General features: G+C 40.0%; 2 protein-coding genes across 9 annotated transcripts in view; one reads left to right on the top strand and one right to left on the bottom strand.

Annotated features, from left to right (window-relative positions):
• Positions 1 to 19736, top strand: part of LOC111266590 (uncharacterized) — a 44243-nt gene extending 24507 nt beyond the window's left edge. The window contains exons 5-10 of one of the 8 annotated variants that reach the window (XR_015313513.1): positions 10536 to 10643; positions 12182 to 12277; positions 13495 to 14410; positions 14664 to 14755; positions 15037 to 15295; positions 16027 to 19730. Coding sequence is in view for 3 of the 8 variants with exons in the window: in XM_086970957.1 (XP_086827083.1) it covers positions 10536 to 10643; positions 12182 to 12258 (185 nt within the window). In the remaining 5 variants the exon portion in view is untranslated. Of the gene's footprint in view, positions 1 to 10535; positions 10644 to 12181; positions 12278 to 13494; positions 14756 to 15036; positions 15296 to 16026 lie in introns of all 8 variants that reach the window. The other 7 variants (XR_015313515.1, XR_015313511.1, XR_015313514.1 and 4 more) reach the window with 7 other exon arrangements.
• The window catches only part of LOC111266591 (uncharacterized), a 38689-nt gene that overhangs the window by 14226 nt on the left and 3413 nt on the right, over positions 1 to 21050 (bottom strand). The window lies entirely within an intron of this gene.

Raw genomic sequence — 21050 nt, 5'->3', positions numbered from 1 at the left:
TCGGTTGCCGCTGTGGTGCGTTTTCCGCAAGGCAAGCCTGTTGCTTGATCCGCAATGTATAAGGGACATTTTTTTCCTGAATGTAATTGATATTCTTAATAATCTCTTTTTTGCTTTGCTTGAAGTTTTCTAAAGTGACTATAGGGAATGCTCCTAATGATCTATCTGCTGGTGCCCTTCGCATCCGACCAGCCTCGAGGTAGAAGCATCCAGCCACCGTCCCACGATCGATAAAGCAGAACACTGAGAAAGATCACGTTCAGGGTGAGTACAAGGAAAATGCAACTACCGATTGGAACAAGCGGCCTTTCGTGAACGCATGGTTTTCGTACAACGACAGCTCGCGGAATGTGAACTTTATGTCGTATGACATAATCGGTTTGAAACGCATTTCCTTCACACGTGGTCGGGCTGAGTTGCTGACCCTGCTGTTGCTGCTGCTGTTGCTGCTGCTGCTGCTGCTGCTGCTGCTGCTGCTGCAGCACTACAACCTGACCCTGAAGCTCGGCCTGCTGCTTCGGTCGTCCTTGCGCTGGATATTGTATCGAGACATTAGGATGCGGCGCAAGTAGCTTTTGGGTTCCTGCTCCTGAGAGAGTTGGAACAGTCTTACCATTGAGTCCTGTCTGCAAGTCGCCCTTGCCTGAAGCAACGACCGTTGGATGCGACCACTGTCGAATATCAATATTGATATCAACGGATTCGCACTTCTGCAATGCTGGATAATCGATATATACTTCGAACGGCTCTTGTCGTTGCTTGGCGGATGTGGTCGATGCTGGCGCCGTCGCAGAAGGCGATGGCTTGGTTACCGTGGTCGTCTCATCTGTAGGGGTCACGCTGGCTGGTAAAGCTCTATCGATTTGCTGAGTTGCAGCAGCAGAGGTAACTGTCGGTGTGGTAGAGTTTAGTTGGGTTCCAGCGACTGATTTGGCTCCGGCTGCCTGTTGGTTTTCAAAGTTTTCCTGGGTCCCAAAAACTGTTTGGATCTTAGCAGACGATTGATCCTCAACGGTCGTAGGGGACGAGCCTCCAGGCGGGAAATTCGGTGCCCGTGACAACGGACAATTAGTTAACGGTGCCATTTGTGATATCGGTGAAGTAAGATCTACAGCAGATAGTTTTCCCTGCGGTTGCGCATGATTCTGTGAACTACGTGTGAGAGCTTCATCTTGCGCTGTTGACATCTGGCAGGTTTGCTATAACAATCGAAAAGCTTCGTTGTTGTGTGTGGTTAACTGATTGAAGATCCTACTTTAGAATACATATGTGGACGATTGAAGCAATTGTTCCTGCTGACAACAGCGATACCTCACCTTATTCCCAAGGAAGTTTTATGCCTTGCCAACTGCGCGATATCTGAGCAGTTGCACCTGAAAAACAGACTTACGTCTTTACGTGCGCTTACGTCTCAGTAAGCGTCAAAAAATTTACAAAGTTATTGCAAGGTAAATTATTTAACTGCTAAAGAACATAAGGGCTTGCGGCATTTCATAATATTACATACTTTATGTGTCAATATAACAAGCTCGAATATCTTTTGCTTCGTGAATATCTAGCTTTTAACACTTGAGTTTATTGTAAAATCTGTACTGATCGCAGCCATGGGGTGCGAGTTAATTGAAATGAGTTAAGGATCGTCAAAGCTACCAGCCATATGTTAGGCATTTGTCTATAAATTGCTAAACAGGATCACACCGTTTAGCTTTAATACCTCGTTCTGGTACAGTTTTTTCGTGCTTTCTGTTTTCTGTTCTTTTTCTATATTACGGCTTACAATAGACTTTTTTTTCCAGAATGTCCTGTTCGAATTCGAGGAGCAGGTGGTTGGAAAACGAGGTTCTACATTTTCTATGTGAAGTGGCTTTAATGAAGATGTTTTCTTTTTTTCCGTATAGTGAAAAGGTTTCGCGGAAGTTATCGAATCTTTAGCGAATAGGGCTTATAAACGGCTGACTGGCAGGGAAGATTTTTAAATATATAGCGCCACTTCGATTTGTTGGCTGGCGCTAGGGGAATTTTGGCTTTTTGAAATAAAACGTTGAACTGGCTTAAGGTATTGAGCAGGATACGATAAGAGAACTTATTATTAGTTACTTATTATTAGACTCGTTATTAATAGAGTCGATCGGGAATTGCACCTGCACGTATCCTACAAAACAGAGAAGCAAAAAACGTGCAATGAACGTAACTGGGTATTTTCGAAAGCACCGTTTACAAACGAGTAAAAGTATTTCAACCTGCGAGTAAAATGGGTTACCCCCTCCGTACTAACATTGTTTGCCTCCGTTGTTTACTTGTTATCAAATCGATATTGAAAAGGTGTCAAAATTTTAATAGGATCTTTGGCCTATTTGGTTACAACAACCGACTTGAATTTCTTTTTAATAGTTAATTCAAACGACCTTATTAGTAATAAACACTATATGAATGGACATTCTTTTGAAAGCTAACTTGCCTATTGACTTAGGACGCATAAAAAACCCTTCGTTCTTCACTGATGTGTTCTTCCTTCATTGAAATGGCGTGTTGCCTTTGCGTATGCACCATGACCATTTGAATAATAAAAAGTAGTTTCGCTCGAGGAAATATCAAAAAGCTTACATACAAAGCCTGAGGACGTCAGTGTCATCGAGCTTTATGAACTGGTAATGTCCGGCTACGTCAGGTGAGATATGTGTGCATTGCACGTAATGAAGTAGTTGGAATGTGGTTCCATACAACAACGGAAGCGGTCAATTTATAAGGACTTCGATAAATCCAAGCTTTTTGGTAAGTGCAATAGAGGTTTTCTGTTCTTTTTTTTTAGGCATAAGAAAATATAAACATTTGTACGAGACGTATGCTTGAAAAAGCAGGATCTAGAACTCCAGGAGGGCAATAATGTGGTGTCAATAAGATGCGGACTCTGAAACGATGCGACCGGTTCAGTAAAAAGTTATCACTTATTATGAGATTTCATACATATCTGTTAGAGGTTTATTGCAGTGGTTACCAATTACTAGAGAAAGATTGAAGCGATCTAATTTGAGTACGCTCACAAGTCGAAATGTTGACACTGTTGGCCATACGGCTAATCACAATGCCAAGTAGTTCGCAAGACGTCCCTTTGCGCGCCTCCGTGAATTTTTTGTCGCAGCAGCAAGAGACCCTCCACGTGTTTTTCTGTATAATTAATGTACTGAATGTACTTTGGATGGAATTGTTCTTCATATGGTCAGCCCCTTGGTTGACGTGTCCAGGTTCAATTGATGGATTTATAGGCGGAATAAATATTCAAGCCGAAGGCTGTCGAAGTGGCCCAGCTGATTTGGGTTATCGCTTTATACCCGACAGAGTCTAATCTAGTATTTGGTTGCTAACTGCTTAAACATTTAGGAACCAGCATTAGGGACCGGTCAAGTTCTTATTTAGGTAGCAACCTCTGCTGTCAATTGACATTATAATATGAGAAATTTTTTTCCTCAGAAAGGAGCAAAATCAAATAATAGATAAGTAGGCATTTTCTATCTTAAGTAAACTGTGGTTGGTGGTGCTGTACCGCTCCCAAGTGCGGCCACGTCAGACGAAATGGCCACTATGAGTAATGTCAAATATTTATTTTTGACATGTTACTCAACGCCGAAAGCACCCAAGCGTAAGTGAGTGAACGGTACCTAAGATAGTAGAAACACAAACATGCTATCACGACGAAGATATATCATCGTTTATTTTTACTGGCCGAAAGGCTAACTAAGGCCTACGAAAAAAAAGACAATCCGCCTCACCGTCCTGAAACCGTACATGAGGTATCCTGCGCTGGATACCTGTTACATTCTGTCTGCCGAACTACCTACTCCCGTTTTTCTGTCAAAAGAACTGAGCCTGTTTTAGGCACAGAGGCATAAAGCACATTGCGCATTATTACCATTAGACGCTAGGCTATTTGGAACATGTGTGCTCGGACTGCATTAACGGATCCCTAGCTTTTCCGAGAGTCACAGTTTTACTGCAAAATAAAACTCTAGATAAATAGATCAGAGCATTGACAAACGCATCTAATAGCCAGAGTGAATGAACTGCGATGCCGAAGAACAGCACAGCTTCTGCGCTTCTAATAAGCTCAGGTCATCTTAGTAATATTACTAAACTTCATTCCTTGAACTCATACAGTTTTGCGCGTTCACGTGTGCTCAATACCGAGCTTTTTTTTTTTTTGAGTATAACTTTTCAGTTAGCTGTAGCAGCAATATGAATCTTAAGCTCTTTTGAGCATATGTTTCCCTAATTTCGTCACTTCGGTATCTCATTTGTGACTTCAACGCGTTCTACACTTCGCCACTGCCCTCTCGAGGCCCGCGGCTCCTCTTTATAAAATATACGTTTTATTACGGCCAAGGACCATTTATAAGCTCGAACACTTCTACACATAGCAATATTCTAAGGGTTATTTGTATAGATAGCAGTAGTACTACTATTTGTCTTACAACAGACATATCCTTATAACTATGGTGGTCTATGGTAGGAATAGTGAAGTTTCTATAATCTACTAGCGTGATACACGGACGTAAATGAATGAATAGATAAGGCAAGCATTCAACTAATTATTTGTGATGTACCTCTTCAGATCCGTGTATCCTATTGTATTCTTATCTCTAATTCTGCTGAATCAGAACATTCATATTCAAGCGGTTTAATCAAGGTATAATGTTGGAAAATACCAGGTTCCTGATTAGAATTAATGGGTGTTCTACGGGCCAGCGTAGTCCTAGTTGCTTGAAACGCTAGCGTAAAGATTCACATCTAGAGTGGGCCGGAAAAACTACTCATGCTGCTGCTGCCATCTGCGTTCACTCTGTACGCAACTAAATTAAACAGCTTGACATTGTAATCTATGCCATAATGTGGCCTACAAAGCTTTACGTTACGTCCTCGACGTCTAACCATCCTGTGTCTATAAACTGCCAACTGTATCTTACTCAGCACGACTATCAGACCTGAGCTGATTAACCGTAATTCCGATTCTCGTCAGGAGACGTTCTCTCCAACCGCAGATTTAATATAGAAGAACAGACGCTTTAGATCGATTTTGAGGCGTTCTAGCTGTTTTAACCTTGTCTTTGTAAGTTGACAACAATGCACTAAATATTCTTCGAATCCATCGCATACCAGCACAGATGTTCTTCCATAATACTACCATAGAGACACCTAAAAATCGCGTCATATGTGAGCGTAATGAACGATCGAATTTGTTTGACGCTTTCTCAGACGAGTGCAGTACTGCGGCGGCTGCTAAGCCTGTTCTAATTGGTAGCACGTCAAGAAAATACTCTAGTCAACAATTGTCCAGCATGTCCGACAGCATGTTGGAATTTCATGTAGTAGGTTGTTTTCAACAAATATTTATATATTTGTTGATGCTAACGCGTCTCGTAAAAACAGACTTGAAACTGAAGAATGCATATTTAAATATTGACAGACCAGACAGTTTGTTCTGGACAAGCACTGTGCCGTAGGGGTCATCGATCAGACGGCTGTGTTCCCAGCATGAAACAAACGTTCGGACTCGAACTCAGACCAGCACGTACTTCTCAATAGCAAGCGAAGAAGCTCGTCACGACGCCATCAGCATGACGAGAAAAGCACTTCCAGCGGCTGGCGGCATGGCACACACTCTCCCTTGAGTTGGGCACCCTCACTGAAACGGGCCAGGTAGCACCATTTACATGAAAAATAAGCTAATATAACGGTGTTCGTTTTATCCGCATAAAAGCAATGAAATATTAGTCAAGAGGCGTTCTGGCAAATAGGTATCGGACATATATCGGCAGTAAGTGTGGCCCATAAATCAAAGTCGCAGTTATCCTGAAGGTGGGTGAACACGTTTTTACCCAGCATAGTAGGAGACAACGTTGTAAATAAAGGACATCTGTGGACAGCTGTGCAATCAGCGACATCCGCAGACATCAACGATTTCTTAAATAGATTCCGCGCCTCCTTAGGTAGTAGTTAACACAATATCATTGTGTAATAACAACTTATTAATATTTCCTTTATCTTTTTCAGTTAGCCGCTCTTGCGCCCTGACAATGACTTAAAACGTTTTCTAGAAAGGTATCAAGAACGTAGTGATCCCTTAAAATTAGATTACGTTTTGATCGCCTTTTATCATCGGTCTCTTTGACTTTTGAATTCAGGCCAAACAATATTGGCTACAGGCTCGATGACCTATTCAAAGAACTCGATTGACACATTCTCCCTGTAGTCAATCCATTTACTTAGGATACACAGGGCTAGCTCGTCCAGCTGAAGGTGGTCATTAGCAAGCCCACCCTAAAGTCGCAATAATAATAATATCATTAGCATGCAGTTCCCGCTTTGTGAAAAGTTACGCGTTAGATGGTGTCTTATCAATTATTCTGGAAACAGGAGTTTTCATTTACTGTCTTAGAAGAACGGAAAAACGACGCGTTGTCAAGCCTACATTTTGTTCATATAAATCCATAAAAGAACTGGGCTTTTCCGATGGGGTCTAAGGTGTGATGCTATTAAAAATTACCACCCATAACTTACTAGTTACAATCAGTTGTGTTAGCATGAAGGGACAAACTTCCATAATGAAAAATTTAGTTCCAATGAAACTATCTGCCATTTAGCGATGGCCTGATGTTACTGGACAAGCTGTCCTAAAAACATGCTCCCTGCATAAGTAAAATGATAACCGGTAAACTAATTTGGATACTGCCTTCAGTAATATAAACATAAAATATATTCGATCTAGTATGTCGATCGTAAGTCCTCTTTTTTCTTCTATAAAGTGAATTTAGTTAAAAATAGCAGATTGTTTGTTACCATGTGAGCGTATGAAACAGTACGAATTGCGTCCTAGCTCGGCCGAGAATCCATTTGTTCGCAGTGCGTAAGATTAGGGAAGTTTTTTTCATCTATCGATTCAGTGCTCAGGCAGTTTCCGCATGTTCAGATGTCATCTATCTCTCGTGTGCTGATTGAGCATGATCGGATTTTAGTCAGGACGTTGGATGGTCATCAGCGGTTTGACCCCATGATTGCAAAATGCACGCCTAGCAATGTCGAAGACGACAGCGCTGTCAGTAGCCTGCCTAGTGCTTTCTCCCGGAGTACTACAGCATGCTTCGAGCAATTATTGTTGTCGTCGTCGTCGCCGCCGCCGCCGCCGCCAGCTGTAAATCATTACCAGCTCACTCGTTTCGAACATGACCTCAACCGAATAGCTTATCGTTATCGTCATGCGCTTCTGCGGCCTCACATATCATTATTCCTTAGTTACGCGGTCTTTTTGAATATGTCAGAACTGTCGTTTCAAAATCTTCACCCAATCATTGGCCCCTTACGTCTGTTGAGCCTTTTTCAATCAAATCGATTTTCCATGATGGGAATGGACTATTCACAAATAACTTCTAATTTGGGTACTCACGGCGTTAAGTTAGATTGGTTACACCTGAAATAAAGTGATAGCAATATCGAAGGCCATCAGTACAACAGTTGAACGTACGACTTCCTTCGCTTGAAGTTTACTTAATTGCAATTGCCTGTCTCTCACAGCAGTAACCATATGCTGTAATGTCTTCCGTTGCGCAAAAATACTTGATGAACAGTTTTGTCATGCTGCTTGTAGGTGTGACCCTGCAGTGATAAATATTCTATAATCTTTAATGGTCATACAAGTCAAGGGCACTAATGCCGAAGTCTGAAATGGTCTTGAGGCCAAATACACAAGACTGAGGCATAAAAATCGTAGATACGAACCGCGGACGCGTTCGTTTTCTGTTGAAATCTCTAACACCGGCAGATTCAGTAAACAGCTTTCGCCTAAACGATGATTGCTTCAAGAAGGAACATTCGGGTTCTGATGCGAGTTGTGACGCAACAATTGTCGTTGGGAAGCAAACAGTACGTAGTACCATTCAGACGGTAATAAAGATATTCGTTGAAAAAGCTCACCTTATTACGCGGCATACAAAGTTCAAGCATCGTCGTCTAGGCCGAGCGAGACTTTTTATAGTAATAAAAAAAGGACAGTACAAAAAAAGCGCTGCACTAATTCTGGGCAAAAAAAAATTCGGCTCTCTAGCTAACGATAGTATTGTTCAGGTAGATCAAGCCGTGAATTCGTTATATCTGTGCCGGGACCCTGTGCTATATCTTTGAGAAAAAAGGATCGAAACCTATGGTATAACTATTTAAACCTGTGACCTCCAGTATCTATTTAGTGGGCCAAAAAACATACATACATAATACATAGATTACACTTAAATTTCTACGCCTGAAAATAATCATTAAGTTCTGGATTTTGGGATTTCGTCAAATGATTTCAACAACTTACCTTCGATTGATTTTCGCGTGCGACAGCTTTTTCCTTGAAGATTTTTTTTCTTTCGAAATTTCCTCACTTCATTAATTTCGTCTGGTGTATGGTCAAGTCAGATACACTGGCCAGAATAGATGACTACAGACGTTAAAATAATGCGACGTCCAAATTTAATCAATATAGGCCAGTTCGTAATTGTGAAGCGTAAAAGCTACTAGGCATTACGTTGAAGCGTCGCCGTCTTACGTCGAATCGGCGTCTTTTTTGCATTTTACATACTAAATGCTTTTGTGCCTTCCATAGCTGATTCGGTTCTAGAATATATTCGTAAACGTATAAAACTAGAATATATTATAAACGTGGCCTCTTAGTCTCCTTGTCCGATTTAGAATAAATGAGAAACCCGTCGAATGTTGTCTGTACATCGCTCATGTATAGCAATAAGTAAAGAGCTAGCTTTAATCAGCTACTTTCTGAATGGGTTAACTACTATATTTGTATATGCAAGCTTTAGACACAACAGCATATTTATGTTTGCATATATTCCCGGCTAGAAATGGGGCCCAACGCTTGATGTACGTTCAAGGCCGTACGCGCAGGTGTGGTGCAATTTTGCATTTCCAGTGCACCGGCCGAAGGTCCGGCAGCAATTCGGTCCGATTGTATAATGCCACGTCGTTACTGGCAGCAGCGACACGACACAAGTGCAACTAATAGGGCAAAGCCTTCTAAGTTAAGGTGCAAAAATAGGTGTGATCGTCAGATTCTATAGTTAATTGTCGCGTTCGTTTCTAGCGCTTCTCTGTAACAGTGCTTTTGTTTAGGTATAATGGCCTCTGTGAGACAATTCGAATAACCGAAATATAGAACCCAGTTAAAATTGGTGAGGAAATTACCCTTATTGAATATTCTTGTCCTGGTAGACACATATGCGGTATCGCCTCGTTAACACATTACTTCGTTCAGCCTCCGAAAGCAGATGTTGGACTCATGTCGAAGTCATATACGTATGCGCGTCTCAAGGCTGCACACGTGACGCTGCCACAACGCATCAGAAGGCTCTGAATACTCGTCCTTTATATTATAGATGATTTAAAAAATTGCCATAGCACAGTGACTTTTTTTACGTAGAAAACCGCAAGAAGAAGTAGTCCTATTCTACAGATAGTTTTATAGACTAATCTGCTATTGACAAAAGAGTACTAAGAAGCACTCTTAACCAGAATCCGTTAATATTTTTCCATGTATTACGCTTCATTTGGAAAAGCTTTTGTCGAATGTAAGTTTCGTACACACATACCCTATACACATATGGGAGTACTTTAATCGAATTAATCATTAAAAAAAAAAAAAAAAAAAAAAGGGTTCGACTTTATCGTTTTCCATTATTGTTTACTAGTAGTAGTTTACATCATCCGGTACTAGAAGCCATAGACGACTACATTTCGTTGCCATAATGCCAGCGTGTACCTGCACACACATCGGTGAAGAAGGGATTTATTTATATAGTCAAACTATTTTAAGACGATCTAACAAAGAAGCACAGACATCAAGCAAGCCCTACGTATGCTACATACTTCGGCTTTTTCGCTCACACAAATGCTAGTAGCTTATCTCGAGTGTCTCGTTTCATGGTACTTGACTGACGTTTAACGTTTGATAATATTAAATCCGCATATAGTTGGGAACGTTTTCCTCGATAGCGATCTCGATTTTTGCGTATGACATGTAGATATTGCAAATGTACTTGAATAATGTCAATGGTCTTCCGCCGGTAGGTGAACCTTGTGGATATTCTTAAACAATGGTAGTTCATCGCACCTGCGATTGTCGCGGCCAAGTTTGTGTTATATACACTTTTGATGTCCTAAACCAAAATGAGAATGTATTGACGTAAAGTCCCTGTAAACGATGACAATGATCATACACTTAACTAAAGCCTCCTCTTGGGCTGATCGATCGACATCCGACAGATAACTTGAGTCAAGCGGTAGAAGGGGGCTCTCAAGGTAGCCAAGCCGGTGTAGTATTATATCTACGTAAAAGACATCTAGAATTTGTTTATATAAATAAGCCTAGCTTGGTTTGAACCTAAAAAGAGAGAAGCCCTGCTTTAACAACATGCCCTCTCTTTTCTTAACCGCAAAATGTCCTTCTACCATCGTTTTCAATATTACAGCTTCAATATAAGACACTAATGTTTCAGCATCGAACACTTCATGTGGGAGTAATGATATGATTGGTCGGACGTATGGGAAGTCAGATGTCAAAGAAAGACGCTTTTCGGTTTATTACTTCTGCCTGTTTGGAGAATGTAAGTACTCTGAATTCTATTCTAAATTTGAAATAGAGGGTGGGATCCGCTACAAAGAGCTATCGCGAGTTCAACATTATCACTGAGTAAGAGACTGCGATTTCATTGCCGTCACCCTTGCTGAAATTAAGCCATGACCGACTCAGGTTTATGTGTGTGCTTATAATATGCGTGTGCCTATTTAATGAAGCTCGACAAATACACTGCATGATATACTTTTCTAGGCAATAGAAGTACTTCTTAGTTAACAATTAGGCACTTACTATCCAGCAAAACTATCAAAAGATGCCGAGTATCGTGTCTGAAGATTGTGAACCTATAGTAAATGATCCCCATGGCCGTAAATAGGTCTGTCCTATGCTGTGGTATCAGAAAAAAAGAGTTTCCTGTAAGACCATATTGCGCTTAGTCAACAGAACTAAATACATACGCAAAGCTGAACAGTTCGTTTCTATGAAACGCTGTCGGTATGGGGAAGAGCTACATTCTCGAAGAGATAAATTTCTAAAAAAAGATATGAAGAAAAATTAATTGCGGCAGATAATGCACACACTATCATAGACTAGCCGATAGAACTATGCAGCTATCTTCTGACAAATGACTGCCTACCATCCAAGAGAATACAAAGCCGTATAGTTTGTAAATCCCCAAAATACATTAAAGGGAAGTGCGTTGGTTCATGTATTCTGATCTAATTATGAGACAACAGTCCTCAAAGTTGCTTGGGAACGGCAGCGTATATGGAACCACTGTTACAATGAGATCTTTACGGTGCGCAAATAAAATACGAATATTGAATGGATGGACTGATGATCTTTTGTATTTCTAGCAATGATTCAACGCTCCGGCTGCTGTTTCACGTAAACTAGCTTTCCTCTCAAGGTTTTGCTAGAACTTGAAGGGCCTTACCTGAACGAGCATGGTGTCTATATGAGTCCTGTGAATTCAATGCTCGGTGTGACGTTCTGTTAGAAAGTATTGTAGATTCTCGGCAACTGTTCTCTGTTTTGCCAATTAACTATCATGTTTTTTGTTTTACAGATTTACTTTTGCATTGTACAGCTCTAAGGACTCCAATTAAACGTTTCTTGATTAAGTCAACAGATAAAAAGGACTAACGCTCTTGTGCTAAAATTCTTCCTTGGCTAAGTTTACAAGCTTCCTTGAGGGGATTTCTGGTCCAAGACTCTTTACCGCTTCTCGTCCGATCGCGTCGTCAGCTTCCTTTAGTGTTTCGAAATATATATAGCCTATCAAATGACGTTTCTTTTCTAAGGAGATTCAACGCCAAAGTATTGGCAATGATACGATTAAGTTAAACCCTATATATTCATTACTAGAACACAGCATCGTATGCAATATTACCTACCCACTAATAGAGTTATGATTGCCGGAGTCTTTTAACAGTCTATGATACAGAGTGACCAACATTGATGGATTTCCATTAATGCTAATGATTCGATGCTTTTTTTTGGGATCGACGAAATGACTTTGTCAATCTATTAGTTAAAATTTATTGGTACAATGACTTAATGTAGCTTTCAGAGTAATTGTGCTTAACCCTTACGGATCTCCTTCTGGACGAAGAAAGTTCAGCGATATCCCTCATCAATAGTTACCTCTCCGAAGTTTCAGTAAGTAAATTTCTGGCACAACAAAATTTAGCGTTCATTTCTCATATCTAGCTTCAGCTAGTAACAACTGTTACAGGAAATTTCTGCTTTGATTACGCGGCAGTCCGTTGACCGCTTACGCAATTGCAATTTAGCGAATGGGCCGAAAGTAGCGCGGGTAATTTGTCTCTACTTCATGATGCGGCTGGTAATTTCTAACGTGTACAATAACGAAGCCAGATTGCGATCGTGATGAACTCATCTTACAATAACGTTTTTAAAAACACGCTATCAGTGGAGTGCAACACAGACACGTTTTTACATAAGCACGCTGAACAAATCGTGAGCGGCGTTCTGTACCTGGCTCTGTTTCATCTAACGTTTTAGTGAGTGTGATTTTAAATGCGATAATCATTCAGCATAAATCATTATACATGGGAATCGTGAATGGGTACAGGTGCACGTCAGTCCCTCATTGAAGCTGATACGCAGGCACCGTCTGCTACCGCTTGGGGTTGTTTGACCAACTTTATCCCGTGGACCTGATAATGAGCCGTAAATTTACTAGGCTGTCATCGGCAGGTCCAATTAAGGAAAAATATTGTTGTTTTTGTTTCGCTGACATCTGGGTTTCGAGTTGTATGTCCGGTATTGGCGTTGGGCATTCCGTAAGACCGCTGACTGGCTGCTAGCACAAAATTAAGCCTGTCTACAACGTGTCCTTACGATTAGTAGGCAGATACGTTACCTATTAAGCTATCATGGGTATTTGTTTCACCGACCTAAAGTTCGCTTCCATAGAGAACTGCTGCGCCTTCATGACCCACGGTATTTGGTGAACCTGTTTTATCACGACATTCCATTAAGATACTGAACTTCGTTTCGGGGGTCAAATAGCATAGGAAACAATGTAAAGGAAACGCTCTTGAAATAATTTGATTGTACGAAATTGACATCAAAAATATATATACTTTACATAAACAAAGACACATTTATCGAATACGAGTTCTGTTCTCACGTAGGTCAGCTGCTAAAGAGGCAGAGCTCAGAGTATTCCGGGATCCTAGGATTAGCAATTATATAGTCGCACATTTGTGCATTACATCACTGGCTCTTCGTATAAACTTTATACAATCTTTCTTATGTTTAACTGACTCAATCGTTCACAATTTATCGAAAAATCCAAATTTGTTCGTACAACTATTTTCTTTGCCACTCTAAGCATCCGCTCTTTTCAGATGTCGAAGTATTTTTATCGACAATCGCTCATCGAACCGAATGCCATTGAAGTAAGCGAGAAAAAAACTCCTAAAGTAGAAGCTCGTTGGCTGAATAAGAAGCTACTTGAGGCGGCACCATTCTCAGATGGATAGTTGCAGTTAACAACACCAATAGTCGCAGAGAGAGCAGCAAAACGGACAACCGCCCAAGCCGTCTCCTAGTGTCTGACCCAGAAACAGCAACAGCAACGAAGAGGGCAAACGCAGCAGCAATTGCGTCACATAGACAAATCCCATTTTTTTTTTTTTATTGTTTTGTTTGGCCACCTAAGTCTTCGTTCGCCTCGCAAGAGGCAAGATACGTTTGGGGGGGGGGGGGGGGGGGGTTTTTTCACCTCTTGTATTTCTCGAATGGTTGCTGGTGTCCTTCCCCTTGAACCACCGGTTGTTGAGTTTCGGCATTGCCTACGGCGCGCTACTCTCCCTGATGATACTGTTACTGGGTTGCTACAGGCTTTTGATGTACCGCCTGGTGGGGCTTAAGCGCGCAGGGAAATTACGTCAGCCCGCGAGTTGATTCCGCTTAAAATTATCGATTCCTTAGGGAGAAGATGTAAGACAGGCTAGCCTGGTTGGTTGTAAAGAATCTGAAAAAAAACGGTCTACTGCGCATAGTAGTGCTGCCATTGCTATGGCACAGCGACAGCAGTAACGATTGTGGGTGATAGAAGACGTGGGGCGAGGAGGTACAGCTGGGGATGTCGTTCGTTTTCTACAATCGAGAACTTCGTCAGCCAGCGCAGCTTGTCTCGCATTGGCGGCATCGAGGCAAGACAGAAAAAAACAAAGAAGGTGGCATCGCATTCCCTCTGCACGGGGTAGATGTTGTTCCGGCGGGCAGAAACGTAGGAAAAACCCTGTTCGCCGCGAAGATGTGCGTCGTTCTTTTACGTACTATGTTTATACGGGATGGTCTAAAATGCTTACACATTTTTAATAATTATTACTCAAGCGTTTATCTGCACATAACCTATATCTAAATTTCGAAACGACCTATATAAAATGTGTAGGATTTAAGACGTTAAAAACTACTGTCGTTCTGCTTGATATACTATTAATAACGGTAACCTATGAATTTACAAATCTTAGCAAATATTTGTTCATTCCCTGTTGTGGCATATTCTCAGATAATTGCGCCCTTTACGTCTTCCGGGGTAGTCGAATCAGATCTGGGGACCGGGCAAGGTAGACATCTTTGTTCAAGAAGATCTTAATCAAGGTATATTCTTTGATTTCGGTTATAGTGTGTAGGCCATTCGTTCTGTTTGAAATTAAATTCACCATCTTTTCCAAAGTTTTTTGTGGTGCGCGCTAGAACAGACTCTCACAGTAAATTCAGATATTCTCAATTGGCACCAGTCGCTGTACTGTCAAAAAAAAGCGATCTAATTAAATTACAGTGTAGTATATAGTTTTTCAGACATTCTGTATGGGTATGTCAAGGAAAGAACTGGTTCTGTTTCTGGGCGGAGGTTTTCAATTTTCTGCCTTGCCCGCTAGCTCCATAGAGGAAGAAGGTGGTCTACTGGATAAGTGGAAGCCCAAGTCTCTGGCTACCTGATCTATAGTACTGCCCACGCGGTATGGCGTGTTGTTAGAAGACGACACAGCACCGTTAGCATATAGCCGGCGCTACCTCTCCTCTACTTTGATCATCGGTGGGGAACGTTTCAACAATTCAATTTCACTCGAAAATTTGCTTGTCGAGAGTTCTCCTATGTAAAGAGCAACTAAAAAGGAATAGCAAAAAGACGCGAAGGTAAACTAGTCGTCTATGACGCTTCTGGTTGTTGCCGGGATAGCGAATAATCTTTTGAAGCCTTGTATATATATATATATATATATATATATATATATATATCTGTGTATATATACAGTGGTTCGTGGATTTATCACGTACAACTCATCCGATCCATTAATGTCACATCCGGCCTAACATAAACTACATGTTCTTAGGAATTACCATACAAGCCGGTTATTTTGGTCGCCGTTATTAGATAAACCTGTCTGATTCAACCAAGCATAGATCATGCCTAGGATGCAGATCCACACCTATTCGGTTACAGTTCTCAAGAGAGCTTGCACTAATTTCGTTGCTCGATTAGATCTATACATCTCCAACAATTTTAAATGTTCTTAGATTTTTTAAATCTTTTCCCATTCCTCTGTGCACTTTTATCTTCATGTAAGTAGTCTATCTATTAGTCTGATAAAGCATTTCCGCGACATTTTCTCTGTTGCGTTGATTCTACTCACCTTCTGGAATAGTAGGACTATCCTGCTACACTTCTCAGTGCAATCAATTGTGAACGAATTTAATAAATTGGGGTAAATTTACAGATTTTTAATAATTATGCACTTATAGCTATTTTGACATTTTGTCATATTTGTTCCGCTATTCCGTTTTGACGAGGCGGTTAAAATTTAATTTTTCTGATTTAGTGAATTCATAATGACATCGTCTCCTTTGTTGTTATTCTACCGTTGCAGCAACTTCTAACAGCAGCCCAGTTTAACTACACTACGAAAAACCCACTACCGCAGCGCGTGAATCCTCCGCGTGTTTCGAGTCGAGCATGCATGCATGCGTATATACTACTATCTAAACAAACGCCTAACGACTACTATAAAATTTCAAATATCTATCTATGTGTGTATATATATACACATATCATTTCAAATATAAACCAAAACGAATTTACATTATCCGCATAGTGTTACCTTCCGGCCTCAAAAACGGCCTCGCTCCTAACACTTTACCTAATCCAAATCGCTTACCCTATTACCGTTATTCTCGCTTCTCTAATGAAATATCGTTATAATTTTGATAGGTCGATGGAAGTATCTGGCTTTCCCCGATCATCACATCAATATATTTAAAAAATTTTAGAACTCTTTAGCAAAAATTAGCTAACTCAAATTTTAAAGATGCTAGAAATACAATTTTGTGCCGATTCTGTCGAGCTTGCAAAGAACAACAGCTTTCCATTTGAAAAACTTCAAACGGAAGTTCTCGATTTTTGGCAACCTGATTAACGAAAACATGCCCCATATTAACATTATGTTCTACGGAAGAAGCAGTATATCTATTTTAAAGAGCTTCAACCTATCGTCAAAATTTCTACTCCAGAATTAAAGTTAACCGGTGATTTGATACGCGCACACAGGCATCCATTTCGATATATGTGTGTATTTATATATTTTATATATGACTTGTGTGTATTTGAGATTGGGAACGATTTTGCAAGCATCCGATATCCGGCTATCATTTGTATCAGGAGAAAACCAATTCTTCTCGGGTAAGATTACAAACTTATTGTGGCGGGGGCAAGAGGTTCGTGTAACGAACATGACTGAAGGCCAGCAATTTTTCGATGTCTTCACAGCCCATTTAGGTTAGTTAACTTCCTTGTGCGGTCCTTGCCAAATTTCATACGACTTTTAAATACTTTGAGAAGGATTTTTGTAGAACAAAGCTGCAGATCCACCATAGGAATTCGAGTGAACGAGTCGGAAATTCATCAGAGTTGCACAAAAGAGCGATTTTCGATGATCGACAGGAGAGTACGTATAGGGTAGTCACGCACCAAATGGCAAAATAGATATACGCAATATTATCGGAAAATATATATGTTGCACCCAACCGTGTAAGAAATGAGACACCATATATACTTCGTCATGATATTTTTTATTACACAGCCTGGTGAAAATCACGAAAGCACATAAATAGCTTTTCTCGTAAACCAGTTACCCGGAAAAAAAAAAAAAACGAATTTTTGTTAGCGCTTTAGACTAGATAATGTTTTCAAATCCTTGCATTTTTGAATTGGCAACGAACTTACAACGGCTATATTCGTACGCAGATTGATTTACCTATGGTTGTTATTATTAACAACTTACTTATTCGCAAACGAGTCGTTATATTTAAGGAGCTTTCATTGAATACACACATCCATCGAAAATATCCTTACGAAATGTATTCATTTTCGTTTGATATAACTTATAAACAAGCGAAATTAATTTTGCTATGATGATTATTCCGAACACGATACGAAACAGAGCTTTTTTTGAACGGCGTTTTTATTATATAACTACACGATCGTTTGGTCCGTATTTTGTCTTGTTCGGGAGGATGATGGACAAGAATGAAAAATGATTGATTTCGCACACTCAAACTAAACAAAAAGATATAAAAATGCAGGTAGCGGTTGGATAATTTCACATTTCAGTTTTATACTCTCTACAGATTGTCTCCTCACTGTAGCCAAGAGCAGCAAACGAAAAAATAGCTCTACATTTGCGTCATATCTGTTAGTTCGGGACAACTCAGGCACAGTACCTGAAAAATTCTATCAGCGTCAGCTTCCTACAAGTGAGGTAGACGTTGCACCGGAGACCTCAGTGTTTAACATTATTGCTCATCAGAGGACTCCCCACGTTTTACATACACAAAAAAAAGTCATGCTTTATTATGGTCGCATTGAGAAGGAGCTAGGTCTTAACACCTTAGCACCTTTTTGAGCGTGAGTGTAGAGCTATATTTATTCGAATAATTTTCTACTATAGCATTCGACAGTGATAGAAATGAGCTTAAACTAGGACTGAATCAAATACGTCGAATGGGAAGGTAAACCTTGCTAGACATTATTCAGCCACATCCTTGTTACGTACGATCGACCTGTAACAAAGAACCTTTCTCAGACTGCAATAACAAGCAGGATCAGAGATGTGAGTTCAAATTCGGACAGATAACCAATTATTCTTTAATCCAGAAAGACAATCTCCTCGATATTTGATTGGTTTATGTCGCATTATGTAAATAGGCACGCACGCGAGAACACATAATAAACAAGCTGTAGATCGGCTTTAGATACGGTATGTACTGATTAGAACAATCATTTGCTTTGTTCCTTGCTTGGAAGCTAGCACTGCATCATGGCATCTAACCAGGAAATTTAGTCCTATACAGGAAGATAAATAGGAAACATATCGTGCAAGTGTTCTCTAAAAATAGGAACAATACTTCGAAAAATTAACTTGGAGAAACTTTTTCTAAAATGTCTAGAACTAATATTTACATATTTAGTCCCTAAGAAGAGGTAAAAAATTAGCGGAACGCTGGACTGAAAGGGATTGGAAATCCCAGAGATACAGCAGTCCAATACGAATGAAACAGTGCAAAAATCCTAGAACGACTAATCGTTAGAGCATATCTGGAGCATCTAATCAGAGAGAGCATGCTTCTTTAAAACAGCTTTTATAGAATCAGACACCTTAAAACGAAATCGCTGATTATTAGAGGTGCAATTGGTTATTCTGATGAATTTGTTTTAAGTACTTTTGAATCTTAACTGTTGCGAGCATCTGCTGCTTTGCGTCATGAAATTTTCGAAAGCCTCATGTAAACTAGCCATAGCGTAAACTGTGAACTTGACGTAAACGAGAAAGTTTATGTTTCAGTGCAATTAGCCCTTGCTAAGTTATTAGAGTCATCCCATATTCCGTAAACGAACCTTCAGTCTCGTTTACACTTTTTTAAGAACAGGTTTCCTCCTACCACCACAAATAACGGATGAACCGATGCCAGCTATGACTAATAGCCCGACAACGATTCTGGGTTAAGTTTATGATGATTCTACAAATTGCAAAAATGAATCGTTGCTCTTCCACCAGTGAATTTATGTGCTAGCTAGCTAGCTACCTGATAAATTTGGATAAGACAAACAATAAAACGCGTCGTCCAGGCCTATGCTATAAGTGGCTAATTCGAGGGTGCCGAAAATAGGAGAACATCATGCTGTCTTTTTCCTACCTTCAGGAACGACTTTTAGTAAAAATTCCCCATTTTCACTCTCTATAAAATAGTAGCATACGGCGGGCATTTTGTCTTTGCAGTTCTCGAACAACTTCTTACAACTGCATTATCAGTTTCTTCTGCTTGTAACGTTGGTATAATCATCTAGAATTCGTTTAATAGATAAGATTTTCAGTTTCCACTATCCTACTTTTGTGCCAATAACTTCAAAGATATGGGCGCTATGAGAAGAAAAAATATAAAGCAAAAATTTGCGAATCACCATATGGTAAATAGAAAGGTTCATATCATTTAAACAGGTTAAAATACAGAGATAGAAAAACTTCACATGTGCTCCTAAAATAAATGGAAATTATGACAATTACCAATGAAATCATTATGATGAGTTTTTGACTGCTTTGTCCTTCTTCTATTTGTGTTAAAACAAAAACCGAATAAGCATTGCAAGCAGGTATAAAAAAAGTACTTTTTTTAGATATAATTTTTGTGATTCATTACTTAAATACACAAATTAGGAAGTCTAAAAGAACAACTATTATAGCAAGTTCCTTAATAATCTAACTGGGGTAAGCCAACTAACTGCGTAACTCACCCTCTTTTACGACAAATAACCAACCAAGACCTTTTCTGACGAGGTTTTTGCGTAAAGCATAAACTGATAAAGTCAATATTAATCGTATAGAAACTCTATTATTAACATCTCGTACATATTTTCTCATCTTTCGAATAGTTAAAAAGCAAAAAAGTAAAAAAAATAGTAAAAAAAAAGGATCCTCCAGAAGCCTACACCACCGGAGAGCCTTAGATGTTACTGATTGCCCCATGCAAAGCTAAGATGGTATATACTCTCTAGTATATAAAAGTTAGCCGGTTATTCTAAAGCTCTGTCCGTAATGTACGTCGTTGGAAATATCGTCTTGCCCTCTTCTTCTTGAATAGCGTAAAAGTACGCTTGGACAATAATACGATTCGTGCTTAAGGGGCACTTGCTAAAAATTACTTAAGTGGCAGGCGGAGCAACGGCGATGGCAGTTGTCCAGAGTGAGAGGACAGGAGAGCTAACCCCTCGACCGTTCATATGGAACATCGGGAAACAAGTCTAGCAATGAAACCTAACTCAGCACAATTGGCCTTGCCAACATCCGGAACAGATATACCATGAGGAGCACATGGGTTAAAACAAAGGAAAGGCAAACATTGAAAGCCATACGTGTTGAGAGCTCCCGTCATCTAGCTGAAGTGCGACGTCCAATGAAAAAAGAACAAGCAGTTTTGTTGTATTTAAAGGTCTCAAAAAGGCATATAAAACAACGCCAATATCCCTATTTCATCATCAAACTTGGTGGTGCCATAAGACTGTTCTAGATATAGAACATAACGGTACACGTTCACGCTGTTTTTACCATAAAAAGTATCTTGGACTCGAAAAATAAGGGGCCAAGCCAAGCTTATGATTATCACACTAAATTTAGATAGTAAAATTAGCGTCATCAATTATAGTAGTCGCTCGAACGCTTTTTCAAAAGATAATGCCGGTGCCGCACGCAGGCGCGTCTTGTCGTTGGGCACAGAGACAAAAAGTAAATCTGAAAGAGCATCGTCAAGAAGATTTATGTTGGGAACTACATAAATTAGCGGTATGTTCGTTTAATTGTTTATAAACCGAGAAAAATAAGTAACGCTGGGAAACTAAGAGCGA

The sequence above is a fragment of the Varroa jacobsoni genome, unplaced genomic scaffold, assembly GCF_002532875.2.
Source record: "Varroa jacobsoni isolate VJ856 unplaced genomic scaffold, vjacob_1.0 scaffold_1101, whole genome shotgun sequence".
Taxonomy (NCBI): Eukaryota; Metazoa; Arthropoda; class Arachnida; order Mesostigmata; family Varroidae; genus Varroa; species Varroa jacobsoni.
The sequence above is the reverse complement of the archived record's forward strand: the minus strand, read 5'-3'. Positions and strand labels throughout refer to the sequence as shown.